General features: G+C 42.0%; 3 protein-coding genes across 3 annotated transcripts; 1 reads left to right on the top strand and 2 right to left on the bottom strand.

Annotated features, from left to right (window-relative positions):
• Positions 1-131: 131 nt before the first annotated feature.
• ruvbl1 (RuvB-like AAA ATPase 1) lies at positions 132-7058 on the top strand. The gene is made up of 11 exons (XM_031287430.1): positions 132-433; positions 1623-1709; positions 1814-1946; positions 3827-3978; positions 4370-4459; positions 5139-5288; positions 5430-5493; positions 5589-5787; positions 5889-5991; positions 6269-6360; positions 6663-7058. The coding sequence occupies exons 1-11, from the start codon at positions 293-295 to the stop codon at positions 6820-6822; spliced, it is 1371 nt and encodes a 456-aa protein (XP_031143290.1). The 5' UTR covers positions 132-292; the 3' UTR covers positions 6823-7058.
• Positions 7059-7614: 556 nt separating this feature from the next.
• Positions 7615-8655, bottom strand: mustn1a (musculoskeletal, embryonic nuclear protein 1a). The gene is made up of 3 exons (XM_031287431.2): positions 8347-8655; positions 8123-8252; positions 7615-7776 (listed from the first exon to the last, which is right to left on the bottom strand). Exons 1-3 carry the CDS (start codon positions 8353-8355, stop codon positions 7679-7681), a joined length of 237 nt encoding a protein of 78 aa, XP_031143291.1. The 5' UTR covers positions 8356-8655; the 3' UTR covers positions 7615-7678.
• A 671-nt stretch (positions 8656-9326) lies between these two features.
• rft1 (RFT1 homolog) lies at positions 9327-12591 on the bottom strand. The gene is made up of 10 exons (XM_031287429.2): positions 12275-12591; positions 12021-12106; positions 11783-11905; positions 11393-11684; positions 11173-11307; positions 10778-11038; positions 10534-10678; positions 10330-10435; positions 9992-10241; positions 9327-9847 (listed from the first exon to the last, which is right to left on the bottom strand). Exons 1-10 carry the CDS (start codon positions 12335-12337, stop codon positions 9683-9685), a joined length of 1626 nt encoding a protein of 541 aa, XP_031143289.1. The 5' UTR covers positions 12338-12591; the 3' UTR covers positions 9327-9682.
• Positions 12592-13016: the final 425 nt, after the last annotated feature.

Genomic DNA, 13016 nt, shown 5'->3' with positions numbered 1-13016 from the left:
ACTGTCACGGGCGGTGTTTTTGTTGGTGAAAATGATTGACGTGGACTTTAGCCAATCAATGTGTTGTATCGGTCGACAAGGTCCAATAGTTTTACTAGATAGTCTAAATAGGCGGTACTTCTGGGTATTACTTCCGCTGATTTTCCCCATAGTAACCCACATGGAAACCTGTGTTTTGAGTTTCGGCGCCGATTGTGGCGGTGAGAAATTTATCTGAGTCACAGAAGGTACTTTATTCACCGTAACCTGTCTTGCAGTTTTTACATCACACATTTGTAAAGTACTAGTAACTATGAAGATCGAGGAGGTGAAAAGCACCACGAAAACTCAGCGGATCGCCACTCACAGTCATGTCAAAGGACTCGGGCTAGACGAGGCCGGGAATGCTAAACAGACAGCATGTGGTCTGGTAGGCCAGGAGGCTGCAAGAGAGGTAATATTCATGTTTAACTGCATCTACGTTATACTTGTGTTGTTTGGAGGAGTGACTTCTAGAGCTAAGATTTTTTGCAGGGATGATTTCGCTCATTGCAGGCGGTCAGGTGCACCAACAAGCTAGTTCCGTTAGCACTGTGGTGGCGCTGTTTCTTACTCAGGTCAGGTTAGCTCACCTAAAGGGAAAGTCCACCCTAAATAGAAGTCACATTTATTAATATTCTTTAAAAATAACAGCAAAAACAGCACTTATGTGGATTTTAATGAAATATATGGATATTTTCTCAGTCAAGCGGAGGACCTCTATTCATGTAAAACCATTTAAGATGTGAAGATTGAATCCCAAAGAAATATATAAATATATATAAAAATACCTACAAAATCCTGGTCCTCACCTACAAAGCCCTCCACCATCTGGCCCCCTCATACCTCACTGACCTCCTCTCCCCCTACCAACCCTCACGGCCCCTCAGATCCACCTCAGCCGGTCTCCTCTCCATCCACAAGTCCAACCTCTGCAGTTTTGGGGAGAGAGCCTTCTCCAGGGCAGCTGCCAGGCTCTGGAACTCCCTCCCCCAAGATATCTGCACCCCTTAGTCCCTCACCATCTTCCAGTCCCGCCTCAAGACCCATCTCTTCACCTCTGCCTATCCGTAGCCCCACGCCCCCCTTCCCTTTTCACCTGTGCCTGAATCTTGTTTTGTTTTGCTTTGTTTTCTACCCTGCCCTGTAAAGCGACTTTGAGGCCTTGAAAAGCGCTATACAAATTCAATTTATTATTATTATTATTATTATTATTATTATTATATGTCTGTGTCCAGTGTCCACAGTCTGACACAAATTCATTGATGAAGGACCAGCTTTAAACAATTTCAACGGATATAGACAATGATATGACTATATAAGACTCTGATTTCCAGGCTAAGGAGACACCTGACTGTTTGTAGGGATACATTACTGTCTAAAATAAAGTATTGCATATGGACAGATTGGCCAGGGGTTAAAATGCACTATGGGGACAATGCAGGCACTTGGGGATGGATTAACTAAAATCACATCTGCTTTACAGTTAATTCTGACAACGTATCACTCAACTCCCACAACCAGCTACTTGTATTGCAGTCAAGTCCTGTTCACATTTTACCACTGTATGTCAGTATCTATTCTATATATTTTTTACTCTCCAGGCTTGTGGAATCATTGTTGAGCTGATCCGTTCAAAGAAGATGGCAGGAAGGGCAGTGGTACTGGCAGGGCCTCCCGGTACAGGAAAGGTAAGTGTGCAGTGTTCATTCACAAGCAAGACAGCAGATAGCTTAATTGAATGTGGCCTGTGTTGTTGCTGCAGATTTTGACTCTTTTGTACTTGTTCCTCCAGACTGCCCTCGCCTTGGCTGTAGCACAGGAGTTGGGAAACAAGGTGCCTTTCTGCCCAATGGTTGGCAGTGAGGTCTACTCATCCGAGATTAAAAAAACCGAAGTATTAATGGAGAATTTCAGGAGGGCCATTGGTGAGTGTAAATATGATTTAGCTCATTGGCCATAGCTCCTACCTCCAAAACAAGTCACTGTGACTGAGGTTGTTGTTGTTGTTTTTTCTCTGATCTGTCAGGGTAGGAGTTGGCAGTTATCATGATTGGTTACACTAGTGTCATTTTTAATTACTGGCAAACAGTCAATTGAAAAGGACAGTAATGCCAAGAGAAAGCCAATGTTAAAAATGTGGTAACATATTTGATGAACAGTGCTTCTTTGTAGTTGAGGTACAGTATGAGTAGGTGAAATAAAGTCAAATATACATGTTTTGTATTTTTACTCTTGTGATATAAATAAATCATATAAATAAAATAAATATATTCATGGAAATATAGGAAATGTATATATAAAAAGAAAGAAGGAAAATGTAGATTAAAAAACAAAGTAATATAATCACCAGAATTTCTACTGAGGCGTTCAGTGGTGAGGTCTGTTCATTATCCTGACTAAACAATATATTGTTTCTAGAAAAACATGAAATCAACTCCATCCACTTCCATTGCATTGGGTCAGGGCTATGGCTGTGTATTGGCAAGAATCTGGCGATATGATATGTATCATGATACATGGGTCAAGATTCAATATATTGCAATATATTTCGATACTGTGCGTAAGGCGATATATTGGGATTTTTTTAAAGTATAATTTTAGAAAAACTAATATTTACAAAAAGACATGATGTGCATAAAAGTCAAAGAAGTTTACTTTAGGTAAACAATTCAGTACACAGAAAATCAAACTGCCAGTTTGGGATTGTGGTTCACAGGTTCAACTTCTTAGTGAGCAAATTTTTATATGCTAAAGTAGGCCAAAGTTCAGCCATCCGTCAGCCGTCAGGCACTGCTAGGCACTGTTAGGCAAGGACACTAGTGGTGCGTCTCAGCATAGCCATCTAGCGGTAGGGGGTTTACGTAACCTAAACATAGATACATAAACGCGAACCACTATCTTACATGAATATTTTTGCACGGAAACTAAAAAAAAAATTTAAAAAATCAGTATTTCTTTTTTGAAAATCGATACAGTATTGCAAAATAAAATATCACGATACTCAAGTGCATCGATTTTTTTTTTCTTACACCCCTAGTCAGGGTAGCATAAATGCTGTTTCAAAACCTGTACTATCTGTACTCACGCTAAATGGGAAAAATGTTTTTTAGTTCCTCCACTTTCTTCCTCTCTTGGTGTAAACGGACCTCATATGTTTAACTCATTCCCTGAGTAGTCCTTGGGCAGGAAGAGCAAGGTGTGCTGAACACACAGTTCTCATGAGTTGAAAGGCAACACTTGACAGCGGATTAATGAGAATGGTGTTGAGAAGGCTGGAGAGGGGGGCAAGGGGTTTGTCTGACTGCTGATGGTACCTGTCGCAGCGTAGGAAATGGAGCTTAGGTAGAGGGAGAGGTGGTCATCAGCACCTTTGCTCCTCCCCTAGAACAGGATCCCCAGGGGGAAGGGGGCTTCATTTTGAAGTTGTCATCACTCTGCCGATAAGAGTGCCATGACAGGCAGTCCCTGCCTTAAGCATTGCTGTCTGACCCTCACCACAGCGGATCAGCCACCTGTGTCCTGCTCATACTCGGTGCCACCGGCTGCATGAAAGAGGAACAAGAGTGTGATCACGTTACACAAGACGATGCCCAGATATTTCATGGGCATGTGCACACGTGTACCATCTCTGTAATAAAATGCATTGTTCAGTAGGCTGAAGGAAGCAGTGGTTAGTTGATACAGGAATATAAAGACTTGATTGAGTTCTCACACTCTGTGTGTGTGTGTGTGTGTGTGTGTGTGTGTGTGTGTGTGTGTGTGTGTGTGTGTGTATATATATATATATAATGTCACCCACATTCAGGACTGCGTATCAAAGAAACAAAGGAGGTGTATGAAGGGGAGGTGACAGAGCTGACCCCCTGTGAGACTGAGAATCCCATGGGTGGCTACGGAAAAACCATCAGCCACGTCATCATCGGTCTGAAGACGGGCAAAGGCACAAAGCAGCTCAAGGTCATACTGGGAGCTGTAATCTTTTTTTTCTTTTCTATTTTCATCTGCTGCATGTAAAGCACCCTGAGCTATATCGCACGTATAGAGTGTGTAATAATAACTGAATTCATGGGAACTGTTAATTTATTAAGGTATGTCACATTTGCTTAAATATTTATATGGTTCTCTTTCTACCTAGCAATAACATTCATCTTGCCTCCAGATTGTGTCTAGATGTGATGTTTGTTTGTTTTTCGTCTCCTTCCCTCACAAAACTTTTACCTGAACATTGATAATAAAACACCCTCTCTCTCTCTTCCTTAACATGAGTATTCTGACAAACACCTCTGTTCATGTTTCATCTCCAAAGGACCAGTGTCTTACTTGGAAATCTCTTGTCTTGTTACATTAGCTGGACCCCAGTATTTATGAGAGTCTTCAGAAAGAGCGCGTGGAAGTGGGAGATGTCATCTACATTGAAGCCAATAGTGGAGCTGTCAAGGTATTGCAATATCACTACCACGTGTTACTACCCCATCACAACTGTCACAGATTTTGATCAGCCAATCAGAGCAGAAAAATATGTACATACCAGGTTTTAATAAACTAAAATGTTTAGTTCACAAATGAAACCTTTTCAAATAAACTGTAAGAAATATTTGGTTAGACCAAAGTTCAGTGTTTTCTGTCTTGCATGTCCTCGTCAGTCCTTCACGGTGGCGTTCTTTCAGCTCTGCATCAAAGCCCTGCTGCATGTCTACTGTACTCTGGAATGAGCCTCTCTCATTCCTGCAGCTCCACATGCTCCCTCTATCTCTCTATCTCCCACAATGCCTCTTTTGCAGCAGCAGGGCTTGTGGCCTGTGTTGACAGGCCACGTTGATGGTTCCTTTAATCGCCGCAGGTGGGCCGGCAGCGCGAATCGGCTCAAGTCAGAGGCCAAAGGAGGAGGGCTGGACAACACATTTGTTACTGTTGACAGCCGTATCATGACCTGCCTTTCTGAAACTCTTTCATCCCTCAGCTGCATGCCCTCCATTCACCTGCTCTCCCTCCTCCCCCTGTGCTCTCTTTTCTTTCACTGTTGTCCAGAGCAACGTGAGACATTCGTTTTTGTTTAACAGTGGGTAGATTTTTACATTTTTATCATTAACACATTTTGCTATACCGTGTCTTTGCAGAGACAAGGTCGCTGTGACACTTTTGCTACAGAGTTTGACCTGGAGGCAGAGGAGTATGTGCCGCTGCCGAAAGGGGATGTCCACAAAAAGAAGGAGATAGTCCAAGATGTCACACTGCATGACTTGGATGTTGCAAATGCCAGACCCCAGGTAAGTAACTGCAAATGGCATGTAAATTAATATCAGTCTTACAAAATAGATGTTAGTTTGCACAGTTATCCCCTATATTTTTTATCCCTCCTATATATTTTTTTTTAAAATAATTGCTTCTTCCTCTTTTGTTTATCTCAGGGAGGCCAGGACATTCTCTCTATGATGGGTCAACTGATGAAGCCCAAAAAAACAGAAATCACAGGTAAAGAAAACCTGACAACTACCCCGCCCGCATCTCTATCTGGCTTCAGTTGATTTTTATTGTTTATCCATTCCTTGTTTTCATTCATATTTTAGATAAGCTGCGTGCTGAGATCAACAAGGTGGTAAACCGCTACATTGACCAAGGTGTGGCTGAGCTCGTACCTGGTGTGTTGTTTGTGGACGAGGTGCACATGCTGGACATCGAATGCTTCACATACCTCCATCGAGCGCTCGAGAGCACCATCGCCCCCATCGTCGTGTTCGCCTCTAACAGGGGGAACTGTTTGATTAGGTAGGAGGTCTAACAAAATTGTCAACAATTCAACAGAAAATAGCATTTTTCTCACTGGGATGTAAGATTTGTAGCACTGACAATCATTTGTGGCTCACCAGGGGGACGGACGACATCAGCTCTCCACACGGGATTCCTCTGGACTTGCTGGACAGAGTCATGATCATCCGCACCATGTTGTACACACCACAGGAGATGAAGCAGGTGAGTCTCGGCATCAAAGTATCTGCATGTGTGGGCGCCCGGATAGCTGAGTTGGTAGAGCAGGCGCCCATATATAGAGGTTTACTCCTCGACGCAGCAGGCCCAGGTTCGACTCCGACCTGCGGCCCTTTGCTGCATGTCATTCCCTTTCTCTCCCCCCTTTCATGTCTTCTGCTGTCCTGTCAAAAATAAAGGCTAAAAATGCCCAAAAAATTATCTGCATGCATGTGTGATGTGTGCCATTTGCATGTGTCACCAATGACGCTGTGGTTTGTAGATCATCAAGATCCGTGCTCAGACTGAGGGGATTAATATCAGTGAGGAAGGTCTTGCACACCTGGCAGAGATCGGCACCAAGACCACCCTTAGGTAAGAATGTACATAATGTATCAATGAACAGAGTGAAGAAATGAGTGGTTTTGCATTGAGCATCCACAGTGGTCCAGTTTCTGGAACAATTATCAATTAAAGAAAATGGAAAACAATTGTGGTTCTTTGGCAAAAAAAGTCCAAATTACTATTTAAAGTAAAGTTTCCAAGGGAAACGTACAGTGTAAAAATACTTTTTTACCCTTACATACATTTAGGCCCTGCAACTCCTCACTCTTCTGTATATTGTAAACTGTATGTATATGTGTGAGTATACTGAGTGGCTATTTATGTCTCCTTAGGTACGCTGTACAGCTGCTGACACCAGCCAGCCTGCTGGGCCGTGTTCAGGGAAAAGAGACCGTGGAGAGGGAGCAGATAGAGGAAATCAACGAGTTGTTCTATGATGCCAAGTCCTCCGCCAAAATCCTCCAAGATCAACATCACAAGTTTATGAAATAAAATTGGATTTCCACCTTTTTCTTTCACAACTGGCAGAGCTGGTGTTTAGCCAGCTGTTACATGGTTGACTTTGATTCTCCATCTTTTGTTCATGCTTTTTCTTTTTCTTTCATTTTTCCTCCACACCATGGTTCATTCTAATGTCTCTGCCTCATCTACTGTAGTAGTTTTGTTCTAATAAAGTTTTATTCATTCCGTTCATAAAAGTAATTTTTTGAATAAAAAGCAAAACACAAGTTCACTGTTTTCTGCAATATTTTTGGAATGGTTTATTAAATTTATTCTGATATTTACTATATTGCTGGCACAACAAAACAGAATGGATGAGACAGAATTTGTTGTGAACATTTTATAAAATTTATTTTTTTATCAAATAAAATGTCTTGCTAGTCTTTAATGCAATTGTTTGTTGCAGTATTACTGAATGCAGTATCCATTATAACTGCAACCTGAAACGGTGAATGCTGCAGTGACAGAAACTGCAATAATGGATAAATAAACAAAATTCTGTTTTAAAAATGAAAAAGTGGCTTACCATTAGGGCTGCACAATTAATCGCAATTTTATCCAAATTGCAATATGAACTAGTGCAATATCCAAATCGCAGGGGGGCGCAAAATTTGTTAAAGGCAAAATATGTGTCAAACCATTCTAAAATAAGTATTGTGGTGCTGCAGAGACATCCCGGCCTACAAATCGTATCCTACAGACTAAAGAAAAAATCTTTGGTACAGATCCTCGCAAAAAATCACGCTTCAATCATTTTTTTTTTTTTTTTTTTATGAAAATACAACAACTGATCCCAAACCCCTGAAGTGGAACAGGTGTTGTCCAACCATGGTCAGGAAGTCCAATGCTACTTCCTGACTGGTCGAGCCGAGCGTGTGTTCAAAACAGTCTCCACTCCTGACCTCGCTCCACTGAACACAGAGGGAGCAGCTTTACCAATTTTCTCTGTGAAAAAAGAGAAACAACAATCAGAATAGCTCACTGTTAATGAGGCAGTGAGAAGGGTTATGTAATAGTGTGGATATGCTCAGAAAAAATGCACACACTTTATCCCACTGGGTGAGGGAGAAGACTCCCATCATACCCTCCTTCCTCTCTGTATATGGAGTGGAAACTCAAGCACAATGAGGTAATGCCCCTCACACAAACTCACTGCCATGTGATCTTAGCTGAACCAGATGCAGAAAACAAGGCTGCTTCCTTTCAGTTTCATCTATAAGACTGTGTGTGTGTGTGTGTGTGTGTGTGTGTGGGTGTGTGTGGGTGTGTGTGGGTGTGTGTGTGTGCTCACCGCACTCCTCCATTACTTCGATTGTCTTGCTCTTCGCTGGTCCACTCTTACCCAGTTTATTAATTGTTTGAGTCACGTCCTCCTCGCTCACCTCAGGACGCTGCATTTGTTCATCTTGTTCCTGACCTGGCTGAGGGGCAGTGAAAAGAAATAAGTACAACAACACACATCTGTTATTTCTGGCTCTCAATGTCTGCAGAAAGTCTCTAAAACAGTGGTCTTACGTGAGACATGTTGGTTGAGCAGTTGAAGATATGCTGTGAGAAAATCTTCTCTCTGTGAGATGTTTCTCTTTTTCTCTTGTGAGTCCAGTCCAACACACTCACATATATACACAACCTAGCAGTGATTCTCTAGTGGACAATAAATCTGTTCTTGAGACTAATAAATGACGCAATGAGTGTATACGCTCCTCCTCTTTTCTGTCTTTCTGCCTCTGGTTGTTCTGCTGGTCTGCTGTCCTCCCTGCTGCTTTATTAGGAAGTGATGAGATCACTGCTACAACTTGTGGCATTACATTTCCTCAAATAAATCCTAGAGATGCAATAATATGACAAAGGTATGTCTGTGCATCCTCCCCCCTGGTAGCAAGCTAAACAAATTGGACTCAAAGTTCAAAAGGTATGACTCAAAAGATAAGGAGCTGGCTGCTTGAAGACATCAACAAACTTTATACCATGACTGACTCACACAAATATGTGCAAAAAAGGAGCAGAGAGGAGAAGAGAGAAGCATTGCCCTTCTTTAAAAGAATGCTGTTCCCACCACTTCCTGCTAATTTTCCATAATTACATCATTATTCAGCCCTCAGGGACCCTAAATTCAGTGGCAATATGTACAGAGGAAGAACAAATAAAAAAGTCGTTCCAAGCAACATGTCAAATAATCACTGAACTCAAACCTACTTAGCTTCTATAAAGTTAAATATGACAAAGCTGGTGCTAACAGTGTGCAAACCCATGCTATAGAAAGTGTATACTTCCTCACAATAGATATTTGTAGCAATGAAATTGTCACCAGGATATGTTAACAGAATAATGGAGCTCACATTTTATAAGGTGGTGAAAAGCAAACCTTGTTGGTGATTTGACATCAACATTTAGACACATGCAACAGATTCTTTGGGATGCTTTCAGTTTATAAATTTATATTTTTCCATTAAATTAAATGAAATTTTCCATCTAAAAAATGAACACCACACATGTGAATTAGTAGTCTTGCTTTACTGTGTAGGACAATCTATTGTCCTGTAACAAATTCATCCGTTTCTTAAAAATACATTTTTTATCTTTATCGGCCACAATTAGATCCCAAAACAATCATGATGTTTGTTCATACTTGTATGAGCCAACACAGGAATGATCCAGTGAAAACATATCAGTATCTCTCTCACACACACACACACACACACACACACACACACACACACACTTATAAGGTTAATTTAAAAAAGTAATTCCCCCGTTTTCACACAGTCAGTAACTGTCAGTCAGCAGCTCTTGTTAGAACTGTTTGTAGTAAAGCTTTCTTCCAGTCCAATACGCCAATTTCCAGTCTAATTCAAGTGTGTTTCTTTCTGTATTGGGGCATGAGCTGAGTTCTCACAAACTGAATAAGCTGAGTCTCTGTGAGAAGAACAGCCACAAACACACCGAGCAGACATGCTGCTCCTATGGCGATATGGACCAGCCTTAGCAACCAGCCGCTGTCACAGCAGAACACACCCTGCGACCAGAAAATAAAGAAGCTCAAATTAGGGCCACTGATTTGCATAATATTTAATGCAGCTTATATATAATAAAACTACATTGTTATGGTATTTAGAAATAAAACCTGAGTGGAGAATAAAAAGACATGATTCTCTTGTACCTCAGACAGCGCTGTGACAACGGCACTGACAGCAAGTGCCAGTAGTAGGAGTGGGGAAGGCAACAGGCCTCGCAGAGGTTTCCATTGACTGGACTGGAAGTAGCGGTGTATGTAAAGCAGGCTGTGCAAGATGCGGAGGCCCATGTTAAGGCAGTTTGCCTGTATGAAGCCCACACCACCAGCCCACCACGTCAGCATGTAGGACAGGAACAGGAAAGACACAGACAGAGCCAACATCACCAAGTTATACCTGAGGACAAAACACAAACACAGTGTTAACTGACAGGTTACATGATGTGTAATGACTGAATGTATATGTATACTTCTACATTACTTACCTGTCAACCTCTTTTTGGCTCATGGCAGCAAATACAAAGCACTCGGTTACACCATTTACAGCAAGCAAGAGAACATAGCAGCTGTAGCATCGCAGCAAAGTGGGTCCTTTAAGAAAAACAAACACACAGAGCAGTGACTAAGAACACCAAGCAAAGCAGAATGTGTCACATATATCCAATACAACCAGTGTTTTTTTTTGTTACCTGCCCCACTGCTAAGTAGAGAGCCGCCATAAATGTCCAGAGCCAAGTGAGAGTAGGCGTAGCCAAACACTGAGATAATCAGACCAACCACCAGCACCAGTTTCAGCAGACACTCTAGGACCTCTGCTGCAATGGCAACATCTTCCTGTAGACAAAACCCACAATATGAAGTAAAACCAATGATTCCTTTCTAGCCATTAACAAAGACTTTTTTTTTTACTTGTTTTTTATTCAAGACTTGCACCTGTTTCTGACTTTTGACATCACGTCCTCGCTCCAGCACTTTTGCAAAGAAGATATAGAAGCTTTCCTCGATAGGCAAAAAGATGAAACGAGCTACCATGGAGCCCAGATTATTGACAATATCATAAACTCCCTGGTCTCCAAAGCTGAGGACGTTCAAGAAGGTCATGACGTACCGCTCACCCTCTGTCAGGATCTGCTTCAGGAAGGACTGCTTGAAGAAGCTCCATGTGAGCCGGGCCAGAGTCCAATCAACCAGCGGCTATAAACAGAGCAATAGATGAGGATCATTAGTCCTGTATGGTAACAGTTTATCTTTTAACTTGTCTGATTGTTTGATTTTTTTGAAGATGAATCATAAATAATAAATAGTGATATTTGATCCTGCCCTAATACCTCTCCATCAGCTCTACAGGGCAAGAGATCTCCAACACGGTGCAGAGGAAAACCCTTCTTGGCTGCCTCTTGAGAGCCCAAGAAACGAATGAAGTAAACAGCGTAGCACAGCACCAGGAATCCTGTGTACACCAACTAACAAAAGCCCATAGCTTAAAATCATTACATACAGAGGAAGTAATAACAGAAATAATGCAGAGGACTTCAGCTTATTTCTTACATGAGCAGCAGAGAAGATGTAAAGGCCCCATTCACGGGCAAACACCACCAGCACCACGGTCATACTGCACTTAGCAATCATTGCTAAGCTCTCAGCGACCACCTTCAGTCGGACAAACATGTGAGCTTGAGCCAGGACCCAGAGGGGCTCAGCCAGGAGCTCCTGCACTCCTGACAAAGCAAACAACACCACAGCAGGGCCGTAGTAAGGGACAGTCAGGGGGTCTGGGACCTCCAGGAGCCACAGCCACACACAGACCAGCAGGGCTGCCCACAACACACCCAGAGGCAACCTGAGAAGTAAGAAAGGCAAAGACAAGACACACGTCTACACGCTAAACACGCAAGATTAAAACACATTTTACTCATTTTGTGAAATCACTCAACTCACGTCAGCCATAGCAGGTTGATAACTTGTCTCCAGCTGTGGTTCGGCCCAGATACCCCGCTAAGACAGGCTCTCCGGAAAGCTTCTCTGGATAAAAATACTAATGTGGAGTACAGCAGTGTAAGCCTGCATAATAAAGACAAACACACATGTTACAGCAGCTGGTGCAGTGAAATGTGCTGCATTGTGCTCATCTTGGCTGATGGCACTGTTCTTACATCTCAGCATCTGTCATCCTTACCTGACATTGACAACACCAATCAGCTCCTTGGACACAAACCGTAGTGTGAAAGCATTCAACAAAAAGGTGAGGACACGGAACATCACCTGAGATAAAAAAAAATAAAAAAATAAAATCCAGATAGAATTATTAGTTATGGGTTGGTATGGGGTTATATCTCAACTGTGTGTGTGTGTGTGTGTGTGTGTGTGTGTGTGTGTGTGTGTGTGTGTGTGTGTGTGTGTGTGTGTGTGTGTGTGTGTGTGTGTGTGTACCTGTAGCAACACATTATACGATGCTAGAGTAGACGCATTCTTCAGTACATCCTGAGTACTCATTTTGGACTTCCTCTGACTCGCTGGAAATCTTGGTCAAGCGTGAATTTGACAACGTTTCCGCTACTTTCTATGAAGGAAAATCATTATAGAGTCATACTGTAAAACCGTCAGGGTTGCTGCCTGAAACCCGATAACAATAGCGCCTTTTGCTCATGTACAAGTGCGAGATTGTTAAGCAGCAAAGCTGGCTAGGAGAAGTAGCAGAAGTAGCAGTAAGACTTCCGTACACATTGTACGGAAACACGTTACGCGGTGACGTCAAAGAGCGTTACGTCCAACGCGGTGTCGCTAGAGGGCGTAACCATCCTTCTGATTCTGTTATTTATACACCCATGGAGGTGACTGCTTAGTAGTGTCATACACAACAGTTATGTCCCTTTTATTGTGAATCTCCATATCTATGTAATGATTAATTGTTTGTTACTAACATATTGGTATGTAATCTATTACACCAGCTTTTTAGTTTCATATAAAGCCCTCCTTCCTTTAGTTTTTTTCATTATGTATGTTTATGTTCACAAAAATGACAACCTGTCCTAAACCTAAAACGGCATTAATTTACATCTCCTGAAAATGCCATACCAATTATAAACACTTTTGCATCACTGTAAGAACAATTTGCTAATTAAGTTAATTGAGGTTGGTGTCCCTGAGCAGGTAACAAAGTATATCCTACCCC

The sequence above is a fragment of the Sander lucioperca genome, chromosome 6 (genome assembly GCF_008315115.2).
Source record: "Sander lucioperca isolate FBNREF2018 chromosome 6, SLUC_FBN_1.2, whole genome shotgun sequence".
NCBI lineage: Eukaryota > Metazoa > Chordata > Actinopteri > Perciformes > Percidae > Sander > Sander lucioperca.
This window is presented reverse-complemented; position numbering and strand designations above follow the sequence as displayed.

Bases quoted from the DNA above. Each gene is read 5' to 3' on its own strand.
- ruvbl1 (XM_031287430.1), top strand. From the start codon at position 293: ATGAAGATCGAGGAGGTGAAAAGCACCACGAAAACTCAGCGGATCGCC. The intron at 1,710-1,813 runs GTAAGTGTGCAG...TTGTTCCTCCAG, and splicing joins GGCCTCCCGGTACAGGAAAG to ACTGCCCTCGCCTTGGCTGT. The intron at 5,992-6,268 runs GTGAGTCTCGGC...TGTGGTTTGTAG, and splicing joins CACCACAGGAGATGAAGCAG to ATCATCAAGATCCGTGCTCA.
- mustn1a (XM_031287431.2), bottom strand. The intron at 7,777-8,122 runs GTGAGCACACAC...CTTTTTTCACAG, and splicing joins CGAAGTAATGGAGGAGTGCG to AGAAAATTGGTAAAGCTGCT.
- rft1 (XM_031287429.2), bottom strand. From the start codon at position 12,337: ATGAGTACTCAGGATGTACTGAAGAATGCGTCTACTCTAGCATCGTAT. The intron at 12,107-12,274 runs GTACACACACAC...TTTTTATCTCAG, and splicing joins CGTATAATGTGTTGCTACAG to GTGATGTTCCGTGTCCTCAC. The intron at 11,308-11,392 runs GTAAGAAATAAG...GGCTTTTGTTAG, and splicing joins ACATCTTCTCTGCTGCTCAT to TTGGTGTACACAGGATTCCT.